General features: G+C 43.6%; 1 protein-coding gene across 1 annotated transcript in view; it reads right to left on the reverse strand.

The window, feature by feature from the left end:
• Positions 1-496: 496 nt before the first annotated feature.
• glis2a (GLIS family zinc finger 2a) overlaps positions 497-24361 on the reverse strand; it is a 78799-nt gene continuing 54934 nt past the window's right edge. Inside the window, exons 3-7 of the mRNA XM_084319396.1 lie at positions 17967-18154; positions 14114-14293; positions 12741-12874; positions 11921-12039; positions 497-3117 (exon numbers count right to left, since the gene is read on the reverse strand). Of these exons, the coding sequence (XP_084175522.1) occupies positions 2441-3117; positions 11921-12039; positions 12741-12874; positions 14114-14293; positions 17967-18154 (1298 nt within the window). The 3' untranslated portion in view covers positions 497-2440. The remainder of the gene's footprint in view (positions 3118-11920; positions 12040-12740; positions 12875-14113; positions 14294-17966; positions 18155-24361) is intronic.

The raw sequence follows: 24361 nt of genomic DNA on the forward strand, positions 1-24361 counted from the left end.
TGTGAATAGAGCGGTGGTTGTGGGGGGGAAACGTCACTCTGTGTAACAATCCAGAACGGTACCTCTGGGAAACACGTTTAACGACTCCCCCGGTGTCACAACAACAGGGGATGGCTCCGGTATCATCCACACCTAACGTATAGACCTGTTCGCTCAGGGCCATCTACACCTAACGTATAGACCTGTTCGCTCAGGGCCATCCACACCTAACGTATAGACCTGTTCGCTCAGGGCCATCTACACCTAACGTATAGACCTGTTCGCTCAGGGCCATCTACACCTAACGTATAGACCTGTTCGCTCAGGGCCATCTACACCTAACGTATAGACCTGTTCGCTCAGGGCCATCCACACCTAACGTGTAGACCTGTTCGCTCAGGGCCATCTACACCTAACGTATAGACCTGTTCGCTCAGGGCCATCTACACCTAACGTATAGACCTGTTCGCTCAGGGCCATCCACACCTAACGTGTAGACCTGTTCGCTCAGGGCCATCCACACCTAACGTATAGACCTGTTCGCTCAGGGCCATCTACACCTAACGTATAGACCTGTTCACTCAGGGCCATCTACACCTAACGTATAGACCTGTTCGCTCAGGGCCATCTACACCTAACGTATAGACCTGTTCGCTCAGGGCCATCTACACCTAACGTATAGACCTGTTCGCTCAGGGCCATCTACACCTAACGTATAGACCTGTTCGCTCAGGGCCATCTACACCTAACGTATAGACCTGTTCGCTCAGGGCCATCTACACCTAACTGTTCGCCGACGATGGCATGACAAATATGCACGCGCAGACCCAGAAGCAGAAAGGAACATAATCCTGGTCAGAACAATGGGGCCGACTACAATATATTTATATTTGTTAGCCATGCTAGCGATCTAAACAATCAATCCGGGCCAAAGCTAGATAATGTAAAAGGTGAAAGACTCACACTCACAGCCATGCTGCTGATTTGGCTAAATGACATCCAGCCATTTTCGTTTTAAACAACTTTTAGTCAGGGGTGTGTCATGGTTTCTCCATAGAGCCCTGTCATACTTTTTTAGCGCAGCAGCTCACGCAGGTAGGGGGCAACTTAGTCAAATGACTCAGTTGGTATTGCTGATTGACTCGAACACGGTATGTTTGTAAACAGCGAACAGGTGTATACTGTAGATGACTGGTCTCAGTGTTGGCAGAGATTATTAGGTGGAGCCGAATTTGCTCCGCTTTGGGGCTTATTACCGTGTTATTGCAGTGGTGGAAAGTAACTACGTATTTTTACTCAATTTCGAGCTACGTGTACTTCACATGAGTATTTTCATTTTAGCGAACTTTGTACTTTCACTCCACTACATTTCAAAAGGAAATATTGTACTTTTTTACTCCACTATATTTATCTGAACCCATCAGTTACTAGTTACTTTGAAGAAAAGGATTTAGTATAGAAAACATGGCAAAAATATGTAAAGATGATGTACTTTCAAATCTGAAGCGTGTCAACTTCAAGAGGACATAATCAGAGCAGCATAACTGGACCACGTACCACTTTAACATGAACCTTTACACGTCAGTGGATGGAGGGTTGAACACTCCCATGCACTGGAATACACAAACGTCATGTAGAATGCATACTTTTACTTTAGATACTTAAGTACATTCAATTGCAAATACTTCTCTACTTTTACTTAAGCAGAATTTCAATGGAGGACTTTTACTTTTACCAGAGTACTCATTTATCTAGGTATTTCTACTTTGACTTAAGTAAAGGAACTGTGTACTTCTTCCATCACTGCGTTGTTTGTCTGCCTACCAAGAAACCAAGCGGGGCGAAGCTATCTCTGTTTGACAGTGACGGTTAAAATATTATATTATTATTAATATTATTATCAAACACTGCAAACGGGGAATAAAACTTGGGCCATTTTGGAATATTGATGTTGTCAAGTTAGAAAAGGTCTATAGGTGTGTTGCACTCACTCCCCCTGCTGGGGAAAGAGGTGTAAAGCGTCCTATTGGCTTTTTAAACCAATATGGCTTTTGTTAAGCTGAATGTAATTGTTATATGATGTGTCCTTCCTATTCTACAAGGTAGATCTAATGTCTGAACAATGTGACTGCTCTTTGCTAGAGTTTAACCCTACAGAGGAAGTAAGTGAGTGGGGGGTTGTCTTGTTGTTTTGGAATGACTGAAGTGCTCTTTATGGCTCTGGCCGGGAATAGTGGCCTCTGTCCCCACATGACTGAAAAACAGCACATTGGTCTATATACCCCTCCCCACTCCTGTACATGGACACACACACACACTTGCACGCACACATACACTTATGAGTTATGTGCAAGCGCATGCACGCACATACACACACATACACACACACACACACACACACACACACACACACACACACACTCCCTGGATCTAAGCATCTTCAGGCATGTAAGCACCTGCCCTAGCTGACAACAGCTGGTTTAAGAAACAGCGCCCCGGGGGGTACCACCACCCACGACAAAGGGTCACTTCGTCTGCCCCCCACCCCCACAGACAGGTTCAGCACCTCCCCCTCCGCGTCCTCCTCCTCGCCTTCCCCCTCCCCCTGGCTCGTCTCCCTTCTCAGCCGCCCCAGGCCCAGAGCTCCCAACCCGAGCATGGATGCAGTCGAGATCCCGAACGACAGCAGGGAGGAGTCAGTCAGGCCCAGTGCCACAGCGCCTCCCCCGCCCAAGGAGAACAACGGAGCCCCGGGGGGTCCCAGGGCCCTGGCATGGCAGAGGGCGGAGAGAGGGAGGGAGGCCCCCAACCCCCCCAGGAGGGCAGCGGTAGCGCCTGGAATGATAATGTGAGCCCCGCTCAGGTAGGGCAGTTCGCCGGAGCCCTGGAGAGCTTGAAAGCCCGGTCCCACAGCACCCAGCCTGCCCGGAGAGCCGTGTTGCTCCTGGGCCACAAAGTGTCCGTGGGCCTTGATGTGTTTGCGGAGAGAGCTGGGGTCCGTGTAGCGCTTCAGACAGCCGGCCATCTTGCAGTAGTAGGGCTTGTCCACGTAGTGAGTGCGTGTGTGCTTGAAGCGGTCGCTGGAGTTGGAGTAGCGCTTGTTGCAGCCCTCATATGGGCAGACGTAAGGCTTTTCTCCTGGAGTGGAAGAGAGGGAGATAAGGTTGAAGTTAGCACTCAAGTGTCTTTAGCTCAGATTTGTAGATAACATTTCATGTTGCACAATATGTACAGGATATACAGTATCATGTTGCTGTTATCCAGCATATATTTGTACAGGCAGTGATTACACAGTTGGTTATTTGCATCTTGTGTGTGTGTGTGTGTGTGTGTGTGTGTGTGTGTGTGTGTGTGTGTGTGTGTGTGTCCAACTGCTAATGTGAGGTCATTCCAGTTCATGTGTCTGTGTTTCCATAATTGGAGTTATTATAGGACGAGAGTTGGACGCCCATAAGCATGCTACAGGCTCCTGACGGGACCTGAAGCCGAATGTGCATAGTGAGCAGTGGTTCCCAAACTTTTTCAATCAGGGCCCACTTGGGTAGTTGGAAATATCTTCGAGCCCCACCTAACCTGGTCCCCACCTATAGATGTAGGCTAGAATAAATCTTTGGCTACAAACGTGCCATTTCCTCTACTACTAACAAGACAAGATTGACATAACAAGACACGATTATAGTTTTATATTTTATTGAAAATGAACAGAAGATTGGCAAATGATCCTGTGCCACTGTGAAATAATAGGCCTAATAAAAAATGTAGTTGTAGGTGCGACAGTAGGATAGGAGATTTATTTTCATTCAAATAATAATAATTTGCCTAATAATTTGCCACCTTTTGTGGCTAAACGTATTTAGGCTTCTGAATGTCATGTGTTATTCTTTATACAGAGCACAGTCAGTAAATTTTTGTTGACATTGGCGTTTATCAGTTTTGGTAGGCTAAATTAATATTATTCTCAATTTATTTTCACGCCATGCCTGCAGTACCTCCGCGCCCCACTAGGGGCCGTGCCACACACTTTGGGAACCACTGGTTGTCAAGCTGGAGAAAAGGTGGATTAAACTGAGCCGGGTCTGACCCCACCTCACCACCTAGGAGGAGAACCCAAGCTGAACCAGTGTTGGTTCTGTGGCAAAGCATAGCAATCGCCATGGTAACCGTCTTGCGCGCAACTAGAAGCGTTCCATAATGGTGTGTGGAAGTTCGGCTCTCAGTGGGAAACTGGTGAAACAGTCACTTGACATTAATTCAAGTGATGGAGAACCATGAAGGTTGGAGTTAGCTTGCTAATAATTATATTGCTAATAGGTTTCAATGGAAAGCAGAGAGAGGGCTAACAATTAGGGTAGGGAGGTCCACCATTTTTCTGCCGTCACCAAAAGTATATATATTTTTTAATCTGTGGTAGAGCCAATATGTATTTAAATTGCATATTCCACCTCTGTGAGATGGTCTACAACATTTTTGCGTTTTATTACACGTATATGTACATACTAGAGCTGGGCCGTTAACGGCGTTAACGTGCTGCGTTATCGCGAGACTAGTATCGCGCGATAATATAATTGACGCCGTTAATCTTTTTCTCAACGTTGGGTCTGCATTGTCCTTAAATACTTGCCGTAGTTCCCAGCTGTGGTACCAGGAAGTGATTGCACTACCGGAGCTGTAGTCAGAATAATGTGTTAAACTAAAGTAGTGGTCCGGTAATCATTGTTATACAGGTCGGGTTAAGAAGTCCTCAGGATATAACACAATTCGACGATGAGGACGTCTGAATCTGCGCAATGCAAGAAAGAAGAAGTCCGTTGCAAGCTTTGTTTACATTATTAACGTTAGCGAGTTAGCATGTTAGCTCACGTTGATACGGGCGGCACTGGGAAACATCTACAAGAGGAGGAAATCCACTTTACACACTAAAGGAAGGATCGACTGGACTATCGTGAGTGTTTACAACAGAAATGGCTTGGGTTATTGAAAATATTGGACCATTTGATGACAATGTAGCCCCTTTTCGTGACTGTGATGCACGGAGTGAATCCACAGTCACTTGCTCCTCAATAGGAAACCAACCTAGATTTACCATGAAGGACTGGTTCTGGCTGAACCGTTCGTTTTACAAGAATCACAGAGACGTTTCAAAGGTGCTCACAGTTGCACGAGGGTTTCGGACAGAGATACGGGATGGTTTGAAAGCTCTGCGTTGCTAATAAACATTTTAAATAATTTTTATAAACTGCTCAAAACGGCATTATTTCCGCCGTTGGGTGATCACAGCGCATGCACACCATCCCGTATCTCTGTCCGAAACCCTCGTGCAACTGTGAGTACCTTTGTAATTTCTCTGTGATACTTGTATAACGAACGGTTCGGCCAGAACCAGTTCTTCATGGTAAATCTAGGTTGGTTTCCTATTGAGGAGCAAGTGACTGTGGATTCACTCAGTGCATCACAGTCACGAAAGGGGCTAATGACAATGTGGAGCAAATAAATGAAAATGGGGGACCCTGATGTAAACAAGACAAACGTCTTGTTTAGAGTAGAAGGAGGGGGGGTTGTAACTGGGGTGGTATTGTTCTGTGTTTTATGTACTGTTGTCTTATATGTGTGTGATTGTTCCTCCTCTGAACTCCTGAGATTGACCGTCTGGGCCCGCCTGGATCAGCGCCTCTGTACTCAGCCTGGCTGCACTGGTATGTTCTCTACGCATTTAGACAAACTCGACCATGGCTAAATTGAATATTTTAATTTGGAACGCAGGAGGTCTTAATGCCCCACACAAGCGTGCCAGTGTCCTTTGGTTATTGAAGAGAAGAAATATTGACATTGCTCTCCTTAGTGAGACGCATTTATTGGTGGGTGATGTGTCAAGGCTAGCAAATCGACAATATCACGTTATCTCCTCATCCTCAGCCGATGATAAGACGAAAGGAGTCGTCATAGTTACAAGACGTAACCTTGATATCAAAGTCCTGAATGTGTGGTCGGACACGGAGGGAAGGATTACTATAGCAAAAGTTGAGTTCTCTCATAGGAAGATGGCAATAATAGCATTGTATGCTCCTAACACATTTGATTCAGCGTTCTATAATACAATCACGAAGAATATGTTGGAACTTAATGGATACGCTCTCATTGTGGGTGGTGATTTTAATGCGTGCTGGGATGCGGAGATGGATAGGTCCGGGCCCTCTGAAACGAGCGACCAAAAACGGGCCTCTAAGGCCCTCAGGATGTGGGCCCAGGACACGGGGCTAACAGACCTTTGGCGCTTATCCAACCCCACCCTCAAAGATTACTCTCACCTGTCAGCCAGACACAAAAGCTTCTCTCGAATTGACTATGCATTCGCGTCCCCTAATATGTTTGATAGTTTCGATGTCTCATTGGTTCCCTTGGCTCTCTCAGACCACAAGGGGATTTTCCTTACGGCAACCTTTGGCAGGCTCTCCGCAAGAGCTCCCAGATGGCGTTTTAATTCGACCTTGCTAAAGAACGATGACTTCTGTTCTGAGTTCAGGAGTAAACTAGCTGAATTTTTGCAGATCAACGTTGGCACAGTAGAAGACCCTAGGGTCCTGTGGAACGCATTGAAAGGATTTATCAGGGGTCATGTCACACTATTTGCCTCCAATTTGCGAAAATCCCGGTCAAAAAAGCTAGAAGGACTGGAATCATTATATGCGGACCTATACGCATCCTTGCAAACTAACTATAGTGAACGACTAAACACACAACGTAAAATAGTCAAAAAAGAAATAAACTCCATACTTAAACAACAGTCTGAGTTCTTGATACATAGGACAAGACAAAATTACTACTTTCACGGCTCCAGACCTAGCCATCTATTGGCAATGAAAATACGCTCAAATGATCATTTCTCGGATATCCCCGCGATCAGGACGAGCCAGGGTGCAGTCACTACTGATTCGAAAAAGATCAATGACACTTTTAAAGAGTTTTACTCACAGTTATATAGCTCAGAGGGTAATCTTGATGACTCTAAATTTGAATCGTTCATTGGCGGGCTTGAGATACCCCACATTTCTGAGGAAGAGGCCAAGGAACTGGGGAGACCGATTACTCTCGTGGAATTGAGGGAGACGATTGTTGAAATGCAGAGGGGTAAGGCACCAGGCTGGGATGGTATTCCACCCGAAGTGTATTTAGCTTTCTGGGACCAACTGGGTCCATTGATGCTCGATATGATCAATTACGCTATCGAACAAGGGGAGTTCTCAAGAGATGTCAATATGGCGTTGATTTCTTTACTTCTCAAGAAGGACAAAGATCCCAATGATTGTGGTAGCTATAGACCCTTGAGTCTTCTCAGGGCCGATTTAAAAGTGTTTGCCAAGGTGCTGGCCCGTCGCCTGCAGAGATTTATGTCTGTATTGGTACACTGCGATCAAACTGGTTTTATCCCGGGGCGTCTGGCTGCAGATAATCTTAGGAGGCTGTTGCATGTAATCGATAACAGTAAAGACAATACAACTCCATCCACAGTTCTGTGTTTGGATGCCATGAAGGCGTTTGACAGACTTGAGTGGTCATACCTGTGGAAGGTACTTGAGGTCATGGGTCTTGGGAAGAGTTTTATTCATATGATTAAAGTCCTGTATGCCTCGCCGTCTGCGATGATACTGACAGGCAAAAACTGTTCCACACTCTTTCCAGTCTCCAGATCTTCTAGACAGGGTTGTCCTCTGAGCCCAGGACTGTTCGCGCTTTCCCTCGAACCTTTGGCCCAATTTATTAGGCAATCGGAGGACATCGTCCCCATAATGGTCAATAATACTCCACACAAAATTGCTCTCTATGCGGATGACCTGCTGATTTTCATGGACGACCCCTCCCGGTCGGCCACAAAATTATTGAGGATAATCGACGACTTTGGTAAATTGTCAGGCTTTAAGATTAACTGGAACAAATCAGCCTGCCTACCTCTTAATGAGCTGGCCAAGGCGGTACGACTACCAGCTGATATCCCCATAGTAGAACATTTTAAATACTTGGGCATAGAGATATTCCCCACGCTGAACCAAACTACTAAGTACAACTTCACGGGTACTTATGATAAAATACGCCAGGATCTAGACAGGTGGTCGTCCCTTCCTAACTCCTTACAAGCCCGGGCTTCCATAATCAAAATGAACATCCTGCCTAGGATAAATTTTATTAGCTCAATGCTCCCCCTGCCCCCTCCAATAGACCACTGGCGCAAGGTACAATCGATGGTATCTAAGTTTATCTGGAATAACAAACGCCCGAGAATCAAAAGGGCTACTACTCAACGTAGAAAACAAGATGGGGGCCTCGCAATCCCTGATTTTAAACTTTATTTCTGGTCCTTTTCACTGAGACCTCTGATGTGCTGGCTAAACCCTGTAGAGGCTGTATCGTGGCGCTCCTTAGAAGCGGCGGCGGTATCTCCACTAAGATTGCAGGATGTAGTGTACTCCACTGTCTCTATTTCGAAATGCCGGCTGAGGTATGGACCGATCATAACTCACGTGATCCAAACGTGGCGTAATGTACAGAGGTCGTGTGGGGTTAAATGCCCATGGCACCTGGACTCTCCAATTTTTAATAACCAGCAATTACTTGTTGGGCACAAGCCGGTTAATATTCCTCAATGGCAAAGGAGGGGAGTGCATACTCTGGAGGATATTTATGATAAGAACGGCCTCCGTGCGTTTCAGGACTTAAGAGAATTTTATGATCTTCCCGGCGAGTCCTTCTTTCTTTACCTTCAACTAAGGTCAGCACTGAGGGCGCATGGCGTACCGTGGGCTCAAGCCTTGCACCCACACCCCTTCCTCAGGCTCATAGTGGACAGGACGACATCCAGAGGGTTTGTCTCAGACTTTTATACGCTCTTAATTCAATCCACGTATAAAAATGTATCATTGGATACAATCTGGCGTGTGGATATCCCGGAGTTGGACCCCGAGTTTGACTGGGATGATGTTTGGGCAAATGTGGCATTATCTTCCCGCAACCCCAATCACCAGCAAATTAATTTTAATTATATTCATAGGACCTATCTTACACCTAGGAAGCTATTTGCTATGGGACTGATAACCGACTCTCGGTGCACTTTGTGCTCTCAAAAGGCCACTGGCACTTATATGCATATGTATTGGGATTGCCCACCAGTGGCCCGCTTCTGGAGGTCAATAACGGACAAACTTTCAGATCTGTGTGGCTTAACTATCCCATTCACAGCTGTTACGCTACTCCTGAACGATATAACGACACTACCCGCGTCCGTACAACTGAAAAGGGTTGTCCTAGCGGGCGTCACAGCAGCGAAGAAGCTAATAGCAATGAGATGGAAGGAGCCTGAGAAGCTTACAATGATTAATTGGTCCCTAACTCTATTGGATGTGATTTATCTTGAGATATCCACGGCCCGGGTGATTGGGGTAGGGCAGGCTGGAATTGACCTGTGGTTCGCAGCAGCTGAGAAGGTAAAGACCGCAGTGTGCGGCTGAGCGGGGTTGGGGCGCTTGATCGGGGGGGTCCGGCGGTCTCTGGGGAGGGGGAGGAGGAAATGTCTTGTCTGTCTTGGTTTTTGTCTTGTCCTTCTTAACTTTGACTGGGGGGATTTTAGGGGGGGTTGGTATTTAGCTATTCTGCGCTATATGTCAATTCACATGCCATCTCCCCAAGGGACTAATATTGGCAGACTGATTGACCTGTTAACCAACTTGGAGGAAGAATTTCTTTCTTCTTACACTTTACCTTCTGCGAGTTTGGCAGTCTTGAACATGTGTAAGGGACCTAGGCTATCTACAGTAAATCTGCGGCAACACTCTCATAAACAATCTTTTAAGTCACTCCACTTTGTAAAGGTGGGGAAAGGTTGCCATGTTTAGAAGACCCTTTTGTTATTGAAGTAGCCATCTATATTTGATAGGTTGGACGCTGTTTCTTTTTCTTTTTGTCTTTATAATTTATTATTCTGTATTATTATTGTTTGTTATTCTCCTGTGAAGTTATGTTTTTTGTTACTGTGGTTATTGTGTTGTCCTGTTTCATGTAATTAATAATAAAAAAATTTGATCAAAAAAAAAACAAGACAAACGTCTTTCTCTGGTCTGCATCCCCTTAACAATTGTATGTATTGAGCCGTACTGTATTGTACCCATTCTGCAATCTGTTAAATAACGTTTTCATTCATTCATTCATTCATTCATTCATGGAACTGTTACACTGAGCTTGCACTGAATTTGTTGAGAAACCTGCTTCTGCAGAAGTCTGTGTGTGAGCAACCAGTCAGCAGCATTGTGAATTTAGAGATTCACTAAAAGACACATTGAGAGACAGGTTTGTGTGTGGATTAAGAAATGAAGGTTCACAGAAGAAACTACTGAGAGAGAGTGATTTGACACTGGAGAGAGCTGTCAATATCAGTGTAACAATGTTAATGGAATCAAAGGAAGGGCACAGAAAATTACGATAAATCTGGTTTTAAAAGAAACACTGGAAATTACAAAAAGAAGAGACATGTTCATGCTGTTGAACAAGGAGATAGAACAGCTAGTGACTCCTCAGATGAAGAGGAGAGGATAAATCTCCTCCTCTGGTCATTATTTGGGTAGAACACACCTATTTTGAATGCCTTCGGCAGACTTCTTTTTTTCTTTTTTGAGCCATTTTAATCTAGATTAATCTAGATTAATTCCAGGATTGCAGGTAGATTAATCTAGATTAAAAGCTCTAGTACATACATACCAACTATTCGCCGGTTTTATTCTCCACCCATCGATCATCCATAGCAACACTATTATCACCAACATCCAAGTTGGGGGATCCCCCCTTGAACGGCCCTTCTAAGGTTTTTCTCCTCCACATCGCCTGTGGTGCTTTTCTTTTTCCTAGGTTTGCTAGGTTTTTAGTGAGTTTTTCCTTACCTTCACTGGGGTATGTCTGGGAGTGTTGCATTTATAAATCTTATTATTTTAAACTTTATTTTTACTTTGGTTTTTGTTCTTGATTTATTGTGATGTTTCTTGTTGACCTGTTTAAAGAAGACTTGTCCAGCCCATGGGGACATTACCTTGTGATTTCGGGCTTTACAAATACATTTGATTTGATATTTTTTTAATCGTTTGACCTCCCTGACTGAGACAGTGAGACCATGCAGATGAAACATGGAGTCCCGTTGGTCAATTTCCAATGTCCATATTTACATCATGGGAAATTTCTTTTGTAATATTGGTGAACCTTTTCTTTTCACAAGACAATACTGCACATGTGTTCCATGTTCTGTGTCATTCTAATTTGTGAATAAACGACATAATACATTTTACCACAAAGCTTATAAAAACTTGATTTAATGACAGGTCAAATATAATTAATGAGCTTATTCAATGTTTTGACATTTTTTAATGGCATATAGAATGGGTTTACAGCCGAGGCTGCTCTACTGAATGTTTATTTATGTTGCAAAGATGGTTTTTCGACTTTAATCAAGCGCAAATGTTAGTGTCATTGGGTCAACTCTGTACATATATCTGATTAGTACTATACTCAGTAGTACTAATTCATATATTTTATACCCAGTTTAAATACCTGTACATTGTATATTACTATTGCTTTACTGTTACATTTGCACTCTAGTTGGATGGCAAACTTATTTTCATTGTACTGTACTGCTATATATTGACAATACATTTTAATCTAATCTAATCTATTCTAATCTAATCAAATATATTCTAATCGATTCTAATCAAATATATTCTAATCTAATCTATTCTAATCAAATCGAATATAATCAAATCAAATCAAATCGAATCTATTCTAATTTAATTTAATATAATCATTCTATTCTAATCAAATCTAATCTAATCTACCCCGCTTTTATAATAAATAAACCCCCACTCCCACTTGCAGGCCAGGTGATGCACCGGTGCACCGTTGCTGGTGTACCAACCTGTGTGTGAGCGGGTGTGTATCTTGAGGTTCTCCAGACGAGAGAAGCTCTTGTTGCACGTGGGGCAGTGGTGTGGTTTCTCGTTGGTGTGCGTCCGGATGTGTATCAACATCTTATACCTGTGAAGAAACACAACCACTCAATTTAAATGCTTTATTTGAACCTGCTGATTAAGTTACATGCATGCGATTAAAATGTTGTAGGGGTTTAACATGATTTACAGACATATAAGGATACACTCATTTAAGGATATTTGTAGTGTATATTCAGATACAAATTCTTTATTGCCTATATTTATTGTAACATAACCGATAGGGCATACAGACCCTCATCTGCACCTTTGTTTACACTTTTAATTTTTCTCATATTTCTATATTCAGAGTTAATTATATTGTTTACACTGTTTATTTGTTCTCATATTTTTATATTCAGATAATGCCTATATGTATGTCTTTCTACTATTACCCTGCCCATACCTGTATACTCCCCCTCCCCCAAGCTGCTATGACATCCGAATTTACCCAAGAGGATCAATAAAGGAATATCTTATCTTATCTTACAAAAAGCCCATCACATGGCCTGGCTTCTTATTACAGCAGAGACAACATAATCTTGGTAGCCACTAGGCCCTTCTTACAAGCTTACAAAACAAGACACAGTTCATCAGCAATTTCATACATATAGGCCCAATAAATAAGAATAAACCATAAGAAATCAGCTAAGACATGGTCGGAGATCGTACTTTTAAGTGCAGCAAAAGAAGGGAGAACCTTCAGCTTCAGAGTCATAACGACTGCTTCTGGACTATATAAGTGCTTACCTGGCATTGAAGCCCCGCCCATTACGAGCACAGCCCTCCCACTGACAGCAGTACCCAGAATCCTTCTCAGGCTTGACATGGTAGTCGTTGATGTGGTCCACCAAGTCCTGCAGCGAGTCGAACAGCAGGTGGCACTACAGGGTAAAGAGAGAGAGACTCAAAATAACACTTCACACTACAAGGTTTTGAGTAAAGACAGCTTTAGTACAACTGAGTACTTTTCAAGTGCTGTATTATGGTATTAACGTTTCACTTCTTGCATTCACCGTGCCTTTAAAAGGGGTAGTACGCCCAATTTCAGAATTCATATGTGTTATTCCTCTGGTCTAAGACAGTACAAATATATTAAAAGTGAAAATGAGCTAAATCCAAAAAGTAGAGTGCCAAAGTCTAAAGCCGCTCCATAGACAATTAATTGAGAGCAATGTTATAGTTATGACACTGAGAGCACCTGGCCAGGGGAATGTTCAGAGTTCATAGGTACATTTTCAGTTTCAGAACTGAGACCACTACTATAGAATAAAGCTCATTTGGATATAAAAAAGAAAAGAAAACAAACATTCTGTGGCTTCCACAAAATCAGTCTCCCATTCATTGTCAACGGAGCAGCTTCAGACTTTATACTTGATGACATCATATGTTTGATTCTTACTTCTCTGGTTTCTGGCTTTGGGAGAGAATAGCTAATGTTCACAGATAGTGCTTCAACTGGCTTAGACCATGGAAATAACATATTCAAATGTTTAATTTGAGTGATGTTCCCCTTTAAGTCCCACTGTGCTTTTCAAAATGATTTCTGGATGCGTGTTTGGGGGACTGGCTGTTCCAGGGGTGTTCACATGCTTTCGAGCAACACTGTACACTTATTGTACTTATTTTATGCCTATTCTTATGTCTGCACTTTCTACGTTGCACTACTTTTATTGACATTTATACCTATTCTTATGTCTGCACTTTATGCATTGCTTTTATTCTGTCAACTGCTAATTTTATGCCTATGTTCATTTTATGCTATTTGCTGTGAAGCACTTTGAGCTGCAATCCATGTATGAAAGGTGCTATATAAATAGTTATTATTATTATTATTATTATTATTATTATTATTATTATTATTATTATTATTATTATTATTATTATTATTATTATTATTATTATTATTATTATTATTATTATTATTATTACTATCTGTCCTCTGTGACTTTAAAAGGGCATTCTGAATGTCTGATCTGCACTTCCTGATTACACCTGTTGCTCTCTGCTATAGCTGAACGTCACATGAGGTAATCTCAATTTACGTTCATTAACTCTGATCTGAGATCTTGGATGCGCTCATCCCAGGACCATCTCCGTCATATAACTGTCAATCATCTCACCTTCATCCAACGGCAGGCCAACTGCTCGTCTGACGAGGGCTCCGGGGAGGCCCGCTGCTCTCTCTTCTGACCAATGAACATGGAGGAGGGAAGCTTGTATCCTCCCACCGGGCTTCCGATTGGCAGATAGTACCCCTGTGGAGAAGCTCCGCCCTCTAGGTAATGAGGATGAGTTGGTTCCTGAGGGGAGAGAGATCATGAGATCCTGATACCAGGAGGGTAGTGTCTAGATCCTGATACCAGGAGGGTAGTGACTAGATCCTGATACCAGGAGGGTAGTGTCTAGATCCTGATAACAGGAGGGTAGTGTCTAGATGCTGATACCAGGAGGGTAGTGTCTAGATCCTGATACCAGGAGGGTATTTTTGTGTTGCCAGACAGCGTCTATGCTTTTACCAACGTGTTCGTGTTTCCGGGTTCCCGTTTTGCGCTCTGATTGGCCACTGACCTACGCTACCAACACGAACGCGTTGGTAAAAGCATAGACGCTGCCAGACATCCTGCTGTGCAGGTACTTTACTGTATCTTTTATATTGTGTATTGTTTGGAGTCAGTTGTGCTGTGTCATGTATGTATGTATGTGTCTGTGGCTGTAGTGGGTGTAAGCCCAAGACAAATTTCCCAGCTGATGGGACAATAAAGTGACTCTTGACTCTTGTAGTGTCTAGATGCTGATACCAGGAGGGTAGTGTCTAGATCCTGATATCAGGAGGGTAGTGTCTAGATCCTGATACCAGGAGGGTAGCGTCTAGATCCCACAAGCCAGCTAGGATGTTTATACATATATTTTTGGAACGGGTAAGGGATAGGTTAGGGTTAAGGTAAGGGATAGGTTAGGGTTAAGGTAAGGGAGAGGTTAGGGTTAAGGTAAGGGATAGGTTAGGGATAAGGTAAGGTATAGGTTCATAAACAACAATTTAGGTGAAAAATATGACGAGTTACAGCTTTGCAGCTCAATTAAAAAGTGCTGAATCCTATTAGAAAACACCTTTCCAGGCTATGGGATCTAGGCACTACCACCAGGAAAGGAAGGTCCTAAAATACAGAAAGATCTATGTATGTTGACCTATCCTCCCATCACAACTGCAGGGACGTGCACAGGACTTTATAGGGGCAGGTGCTCAAAGGCTGAAAAGGTCACTATACCTGTGTATGTTTAAACCAAGCGAGCATAACGCGCAAGCCGATTTTTAAGGGCCCTTTTCGGGCGGGGGGGGGGGGGGCCCTTTTTATGCTTTTTGGGGGGTTTTGGTGATCAAATATTGAATATTGAACTATAATAATCAGTGCAGGAGCTTACTTATCCTTGAAAGACACTTTTATCACTGACTTAAAAGGCCCATACATCTCCATAAATGTCCAGGGGGGAGGGAATAAGTGCTTACCCTACAGACCCCAAGAAGTGCTGTATATTCTGTATTGTTTATTATAAATGCATTTTTTATTCCAATCCCGATTTGTATTTTAGATTCCCAAATCCCATCGGACTTGACTTCTTCGTGTCCCTCAATGAGTGTAATGCCAGCATTCAACTGTATGCGCCACAGCGGTTTCTATCATCATCATCATCACCACCCACGCTATGCATAAAATATATAGGTCTGCGGAGAGGCACGCTGAGGAGGCCGTGCAAACTGCAATGGAATATGGGGCATCGCTCTCTCTTTAAATAATATTTTGATTCTATCCTGACATTTTTCAGTTGGAAGGGCAGTCTATTATGCGTAACGGAAAAAAAAATTTAAAATATTTTTTTACCCCAAAAAGGGCACTTTTTTTTATGAGGCTCAAAAAGGCAGGTGCTCAAGCACCCCATGGGCTCTATGTGTGCACGTGCCTGCACAACTGGTTTGCCCCCATGAAAGCCACAGTTGTGATTGGAGGAACAAGAAAAGAGGGCGGGTTTGTGAGGTGATGTGGTGGGGCCGTGGGGGGGAAGGTGGCGTGATTATTTTCCGTAGCCTATGTTTGCGAAGACGCTCTCTGATTGGCTAGCCGCGTACAGTGAAGACCCTCTCTGATTGGTTTAGCGACGAAGGGTCTCTTCCGCCTTGTACATATATATTCTCTGCTTCAAAGTGGTTATGCTTTGGCCCTCTTTCGAAGTGGGTTGCTTAGAGTTAGGGTTATGCTTAGAGTTAGGGTTAGGGTTAGGGTTAAGGTAAGGTTAAGGTTAGGGTTAGGGTTAAGGTTAAGGTTAGGGTTAGGGAACAACATCAATTGTTGTTGAATATGCGGAAGAGACCCTTCGGCGCTAAACCAATCAGAGAGGGTCTTCGCTGTACGCGGCTAGCCAATCAGAGAGCGTCTTCGCAAACATAGGCTACGGAAAAAAAATCACGCGGGAAGGTGGATCCTGCCGTAGCCATTTCTCTTATATCCGCTGCTCTGTGTCCCTCTCCACCCCCCCCTGCTGTAGGGAGGAGTGGACTGGACTGAAAACTGTGGCCACTAGAGAGTGGGGAATCGTGTGGACCAGCCGCGTGATTACCAAAACAAGCCGCATTTCTCGGAGACGCTCTCTGATTGGCCGACGCCTGTTTCTACACTGGTTAAGCTTAGGCACTCTTCGAAGTAGGTTAAGGTTAGAGTTTGTCTTAGAGCGTGACGGCAAGTTCTTTCGACGGTTAAGCTTAGGCACTCTTTCGAAGTTGGTTACGGTTAGAGTTTGTCTTAGAGCATGGCGATAGAACGCCAGGTAGTTTGCAGGCTGTTTGACGAGGAAATGGGCAAAGACACAGCTCGTCACGGATTGGCCAAACGCGTCAGTGGCCAATCAGAGAGCGTCAGTCAGTGCCAATCAGAGAGCGTCTCCGAGAAATGCGGCTTGTTTTGGTAATCACGCGGACCAGCCAACTGACTTTCAACCAACCAACCAACCAACCAACCAACCAACCAACCTATAGAGCTGCTGGTTGCAGCTAAAAATCATGGATTCATCAAGGATTGCTAGTCCCTCTGTCCCAGTGTCTGACTGTTCATCCATCACCTAGATGCTTTATGCCTCTCTCTCTCTCTCCCTCTCCCTCTCCCTCTCTCTCTCTCTCTCTCTCTCTCTCTCTCTCTCTCTCTCTCTCTCTCTCCTCCTCTCTCTCTCTCTCCCCCACTATCTCTCTCTGTGTACCTCTCTCCATCTGTGTCCACTGTATATTCAGAATCCAACAAAGAAGCCTTCTGATTGAAATTTTTTTTACCGCGAAGCATGGTCTAAAATTAGATTTAGTCAGTCACTGTGTGGTGGTGTGTAGACCCTGCAACTGCAAATTAGATTCACTCCCAATTCCCCAATTCAATTCTGTCCTGCTGACTATGAGTGGGGTCTATTCAGCGACAATCAGCTGAATAGACACACACACACACACACACACATACACAGATGTCCCAAAGTGAACCTTTATGGTACAGTTCTTTATTGTACACTATGCATAATTGTCACATACACTTCTACCTGTACAGATAACATTTACATTTAGTCATTTAACTGACGCTTTTATCCAAATAGACTTACAAGTTTTGTATGACAAGTCAGTAGGAAGGATACAACTCTATCAGCTGAGTAACAATGTTTATCAAAGTGTGCAAACATGAGTGCTGCAGTGTCGAGTGTATGTTAGTATATTAGGAAGAGTGCATGATAGTAGAGGACAGTAAGAAGGTGTATAATTATTATAAAAAAAATTGTATTTCAAATATTGATTGAAGAAGTGTGTCTTTAGTCGACGGCGAAAGATTGGTCAGATTTCGGTAAGAGATAAGAGGGAGGTTCATGAAAAGCAACACCAAGATTTAAAAAATAAAAATAAATTCATAAGTGTGCGTCTTCTTCTTCTGCAAGTCAAGAGACCAGACTCACCCGTGGGTAGAGATGGGGCAGCGGGCTGGCGCTGCTGGTGGGAGACCCCATGGGTGATGAGGGGGAAGGGGAGGAGGAACAGGAAGGGGAGGGTGTGGAGGCGGTGCGGGAGGAAGGGGACAGGCTGAGGTCCATGGCTGGGGGGGTATAGCAGGACCCGGGTCGTTCCTGGGAAGGAGACTGGGAATCTGGAGAGAAGGAGACGAGCAGGAATCAGATGCAAACCCTGTGTGAAAATACTCTATAGCACACTATAATAATAATAATAATAATAATAATAATAATAATAATAATAATAATAATAATAATAATAATAATAATAATAATAATAATAATAATAATAATAATAATAATAATAATAATAATAATAATAATAATAATAATAATAATAATAATAATAATAATAGCACTCTATAGCACACTATAGCACTCTATAGCACACTATAGCACACTATAGAAGATTAGGGCTGTCCCCGACTAAGGATTTGGATAGTCGACTATGATTGGCCAAAATTTGCCGTTAGTCGACTATTAGTCGCAAAAAAAAAAGTATTATATTATTATTATTATTTTTTTTTCATTCCATTTGGGCTGTGGGGGGTGCTTAATGTCTGAAGGAGTCGACTGAAGGATTCTTGTCCTCTGCAAAAGCATGCAATTGGTCCACTGATGGATACATCTTGATATTTGTCTAGTGTGTTCATTAGACAGGTGAAATCCTCTTTCAGTGCCTCTGTGCCTGTTTTCGTAGGCAGTTAGCCTCTGGTATGCACGCCATTAGCGTTAGAGGCCTATTTTCTTTTGGAAAGAATGATAAAAACAAACGGAAAAAAAAAGAATTATTTTTTTTTTTTTATATATATATTTTTTTGTATTCGACTAAGAGGTTGGCAATCGACTACGGCTCCTTTCGACCAATTAGTCGACTAATCGACTAATAGGGGTCAGCCCTATAGAAGACTATAGCACTCTATAGCACACTATAGCACACTATTAATGTACAGTTTTGCTTGTACAGTTGTACAGTTTCCCCCATCCACCCCTCCTACCTTATTAAACACGATTACTCATTGGAAAGACATGATGACGACTGAATTAGTTTGACCTTTCTTCTCGACCAAAGGATGCCTTTCTATCACCTTCCACAAGGTACCAAAGTTGCCGTGGCCCCCTCCTCCCTCTCAACATGAACTGAAACTACTGTTTGGGCTTGCAGGGGGGGGGGCTATGAAGGGAGGGTGCGCTCCGCTGCATTTACAATGATTTTGTGACTCGAGAGCTCTCCTCCAGTGGGCCCTGCTACAGCTCTCCTCCAGTGGGCCCTGCTACAGCTCTCCTCCAGTGGGCCCTGCTACAGCTCTCCTTCAGTGGGCCCTGCTACAGCTCTCCTCCAGTGGGCCCTGCTACAGTCTTCAGCTCTCCTCCAGTGGGCCCTGCTACAGCTCTCCTCCAGTGGGCCCTGCTACAGTCTTCAGCTCTCCTTCAGTGGGCCCTGCTACAGCTCTCCTCCAGTGGGCCCTGCTACAGCTCTCCTCCAGTGGGCCCTGCTACAGCTCTCCTCCAGTGGGCCCTGCTACAGTCTTCAGCTCTCCTCCAGTGGGCCCTGCTACAGCTCTCCTCCAGTGGGCCCTGCTACAGTCTTCAGCTCTCCTTCAGTGGGCCCTGCTACAGTCTTCAGCTCTCCTTCAGTGGGCCCTGCTACAGTCTTCAGCTCTCCTTCAGTGGGCCCTGCTACAGCTCTCCTCCAGTGGGCCCTGCTACAGCTGACAATAGGAAATAGCTTCTGCAGTTCTCTGGAGGTCAGTATCTTGGAGGACCGACGCAGCCGAGCCCTCGAGACACAGAACACGACACGTTGGTGTGTTTTATGGCCATTCATCACACGTCCTCCTCACTACAGAACCAGGTAACAGCCAGTTTACTCTGATTGGCTGAGTTGCCCCTTTTTTTTTTTTTACATAAAAAATTAACAAGCAGCTCTGCTGCAAATACAGGGAGGGGTAAGAAGGCGCAGCGACACTGCCGCTCCCCCTGGTGCCAAGTCTGCCAACCCCATAATTGAAAGATGTCACGCTAAAGTGCCCCATTGGTGCCCTTCCAATGGTCTCAACTTGATCATGTGCCCCCACAGTTGAAAAATGTCACGCTAAAGTGCCCTTTTGAGTGGCGGAAATATTTGATACTTATATATTTTTATATATAAGGGGGGGGGGGTGCCCTTTTTCCAGGTTAGAGCAATAGCCCCTCCTAATGTCTGTGCACGTCCCTGTACAGAACGATAGGATCATGATTGAAACTCGGCAAAGTGGCCCTTGAAGGAGACTAAGCCGCTCCTCTCGTCTGCATCAGGAGAGGAGGAGGTAGTGGAGAGAAGGAGGAGGCTTCTGAAGGAGCCAACCACCAGTGGTGGAAGAAGTCCTCAGTTCCTTTACTTAAGTAAAAGTAAGAATACCCAGATAAATGAGTACTCTGGTCAAAGTAAAAGTCCTCCATTCAAATTCTACTTACAGTAAGTAAAAGTAGAGATGTATTTGCTATTGAATGTACTTAAGTATCTAAAGTAAACGTACGCATTCTACATGATGTTTGTGTATCCCAGTGCTTGGGAGATTTCAATCCTCGATCCATTGACCTCTATAGGTGATGTTAAAGTGGTGTGTGGTCCAGTTATGCTGCTCTGATTAAAGGTTATATTAAAGTGGTATGTGGTCCAGTTCTGCAGCTCTGATTACGTCCTCTTGAAGTTGACAGGCTTCAAATGTGAAAGTATATAATCTTCATATATTTTTGCATTTTTTCTTCAAAGTAATTAGTAACTGATGGGTTCAGATAAATGTAGAGTAAAAAGTACAATATTTCCTTGAAATGTAGTGGAGTAAAAGTATAAAGTTCCCTAAAATGAAAATACACATAAAGTACAAGTAGCTCAAAATTGTACTTAAGTACAGTACTTGAGTAAAAATACTTAAGTTACTTCTCACCACTGCCAACCACACACTGTTCCAACAGCTGGACCTTTACCTCTTCTCTACAACTCAAGACTAAACGAGAGCAACGCGGAATGCGGCACAATAATCGCTTCATCTCCGTTATCTTGTCTTCATGATCGGGGGAAGATGTAATTGAAACTGAAACTCGATTAATCTCCCAGCCCTACTAAAGTGTGCATGAAGAACAACTTTCCTCATCCACCTCCACTGGTTTCCAGTCAAGTCCTGCATCGACTTTCCTCACCTACAAATCCCTTCACTCCCTTGCCCCCCGGTACCTAGCTGACCTCCTCCATCCCTACATCCCACCCCGGAGCTGCGGTCCTCTAACTCTGGTCTCCTCTCCATCCCCACCACCAACCTGTGCACTGTCGGTCTCAGAGCCTTCTCTGTTGCCGCACCCACCCTCTGGAACTCCCTCCCTCCAGACATCCGCAACGCTACATCCCTGGACTCCTTCAAATCACTACTCAAATCTTACCTCTTCACCAAATGTATTACTGTAATGACTCTGCCTGACTTCCCTCTTATTACCCAATTGTTCCTGATTTCCTTCCCCTTATTTTGTCCCCCTCCTCTCTTAAGCGCCTTGGGTTTCCTGAAAGGCGCTATATAAATGTAAGAAATATTATTATTATTAACACACGTTAATCTATTTCATTTTCCTATAGGACGTCTCTAGGCCTTAGCACTGGCTTTGTTTTTGTCCATCGGTCATGTTAGATTTTGCCACGCTATGTTCCCTTGCGTGCCGTGGCAAAGTATTAGCCTGCAGGGCACATGATACTGCTGGGAGTGCAAGCATTCACATACAGAAGGGTGCATCCCAAAGTGTTCCTTTCCTCCCCTTCCTCACTACCACTCATCGTCTACCAGGAAGAGGAGAGAAGGGGGACATTGTGAACCATTTCCGTGCTTCAGCATCATAGATGAGACATCGAACGATGAAGACGTCTTTCAAATAGATTTTTTTTTATGAGCTTTTTAGCCTGTATGCACAAATATATACATACTTTTGTCATCAACTTTCAAGATATTCATCTTGAAGGTTTATATTTTTCACCAATATACTGTATATCATTCTAAAAGTTGTGTTTTTCTCCTAATTGATGCAACACAGCTGACGGAGAGAACACTCTCTCCCGAGGGAGACTCCAACGTGAAAGACCACTCGGCTCATTTGGTAGAGCGTGATTTGGTGATAAAGAAATGCTGCATGTCTATGTGGCTGGACAAAGCCTCTGACAAAGAATGATGTACATTCTTTAAACTCCCCCTTTCTGCCCTAAAAATTCAAGTTGGTTGAGAAAGTGGTCTCTGTCTTTGTTTCTGCCATGCATGGGCCATTCATTGTTGGTAAATGGCTGCATTTACTGTATATATAGCACTTTTATTCAAAGCGCTTACACATTCACACACACACCGACAACAGAGGCAACCATGATGCAAGGTAAAAATACTTAGTTACTTTCCACCACTGGCTACTGTTGACAATAGGAAATAGCTTCTGCAGTTCCCTGGAGGTCAGTATCTTGGAGGGTCGATGCAGCCGAGCCCTCAAGACAGAACACGTCGGTATGTTTTACGTCCATTCATCACAAGTCCTCATCACACCGAAACTCAGCAAAAGTGGCCCTTGAAGGAGATTAAGCAGCTCTTCTCGTCAAGGAGGTAGTGGTGAGGAGCAGGAGGCTTCTGTACAGTCGAAGGCCCCGACCGTGCACTGTTCCAACAGCTGAACCTTGACCTCTTCACTGCTCTCGTGTCGGTTGAGCAGCGTTGCATCATATGCTACTTTGTAGATCAAAGTTGAACCAAATTGAACTTGCTGGACTGGATGCAACGATGCAACATTTACGGAAAGCTCAAACATACATGAATGGAGGAGAGATGTTGGGGGGTGGGGGCCGGGGGCCGGGGGGGTTCGACCCAGTGAGACTGCAGCTTAAAGTTAAAGCTGCACCGTGTAGTTTTGAGAAGGAGAAAAAACGACCTCTACAATAATTAGTATCAAACGCTCGAAAGTTGTTTCAAATAAAAATCCCCCCCAATGTACTTGAATCAAAGTGAGCCAATGTTGCCCTCGAAAGGTTCTTCTTCGTATAGTAAGGTGGTGGAAGGGAAGGAGCACCGCAGCCAAAACAGATAATTTCTAGATTCAAACAGCGCTCCAGGGATACATTTTTTCTTCTTGTGCGCTTTATTCAATAATGAAGATATTGAAAAGAAATGTAAAACTACACGACGCAGCTTTAGTCTAGGCATAATCTTCCTGGATAAAGTGCTTCTATTCTATTATATTCTATTTAATTCTAACAGTGTCACACAGAGAACATCAAATGAGTGCAAAAAAGGCTAAGAAATACAGGAGAAGAGACAAAGAGTTGCTCAGAATTCTGCACAATATGAACCACGTGAAGTGAATGAAACACCAAACGCAGTGCCCTGAGGTCACGTCGGAGCTGCGTTTGAGGTCGTCGAGGATGTGCGTCACATCAGTGTCATGCTCCTCTTATTAAGGGCGGCACAGAGCGTGACATATTAAGATCAGAAGAGAGCCACCATAGAGATGTTTGTGCAATATTACGTTATGGAATTATAGAGCGAGAGAGAGAGAGAGAGAGAGAGAGAGAGAGAGAGAGAGAGAGAGAGAGAGAGAGAGAGAGAGAGAGAGAGAGAGAGAGAGATGAGACATGAAAACAGCCACTCATAACATTATTGCATTATGGTCGTGATAGTTTGAACGACTGCAAATGGTTTCAGTGAGGACATGCATGCCCTTTAGCGCGAGAGAGAGAGAGAGAGAGAGAGAGAGAGAGAGAGAGAGAGAGAGAGAGAGAGAGAGAGAATGAATGTATGTGCATGCCTGCTCAGTTTTCCTATGCTTTCTTTTTTATAAATTTTTTTAGCTCTATTTATTTAAAAATGTTTAAATGTTCTTATGTACCTTAGATACTATTGTTAGTTACCTTGTATATATATATGTGTTTCATATACATTCATACCAAACATTCGCCTGTTCTATTCTCCATCCATCTATCATCCATTGCAACACTATTATCACCGACATCCAGTTGGGGGATCCCCTTTGAACAGCCCATTGATTGATTGATTGATTGATTGATTGATTGATTGATTGATTGATTGATTGATTGATTGATTGAAAATTTTATTAACAGATTGCAGAATGGGTACAATACAGTACGGCTCAATACACACAATTGTTAAGGGGATGCAGACCAGAGAAAGACTTTCGTCTTGTTTAGATCAGGGTCCCCCATTTTCAATTCATAATGACATTTATGACATGCATGACATACAGATATACAGGTATATATCATGACATTTATGACATACATGACATACAGATATACAGTACTGTTACATTTATGACATACAAGATAT

The sequence above is a fragment of the Notolepis coatsorum genome (assembly GCF_963971535.1).
Source record: "Notolepis coatsorum genome assembly, chromosome: 7".
Classification (NCBI taxonomy): Eukaryota; Metazoa; Chordata; class Actinopteri; order Aulopiformes; family Paralepididae; genus Notolepis; species Notolepis coatsorum.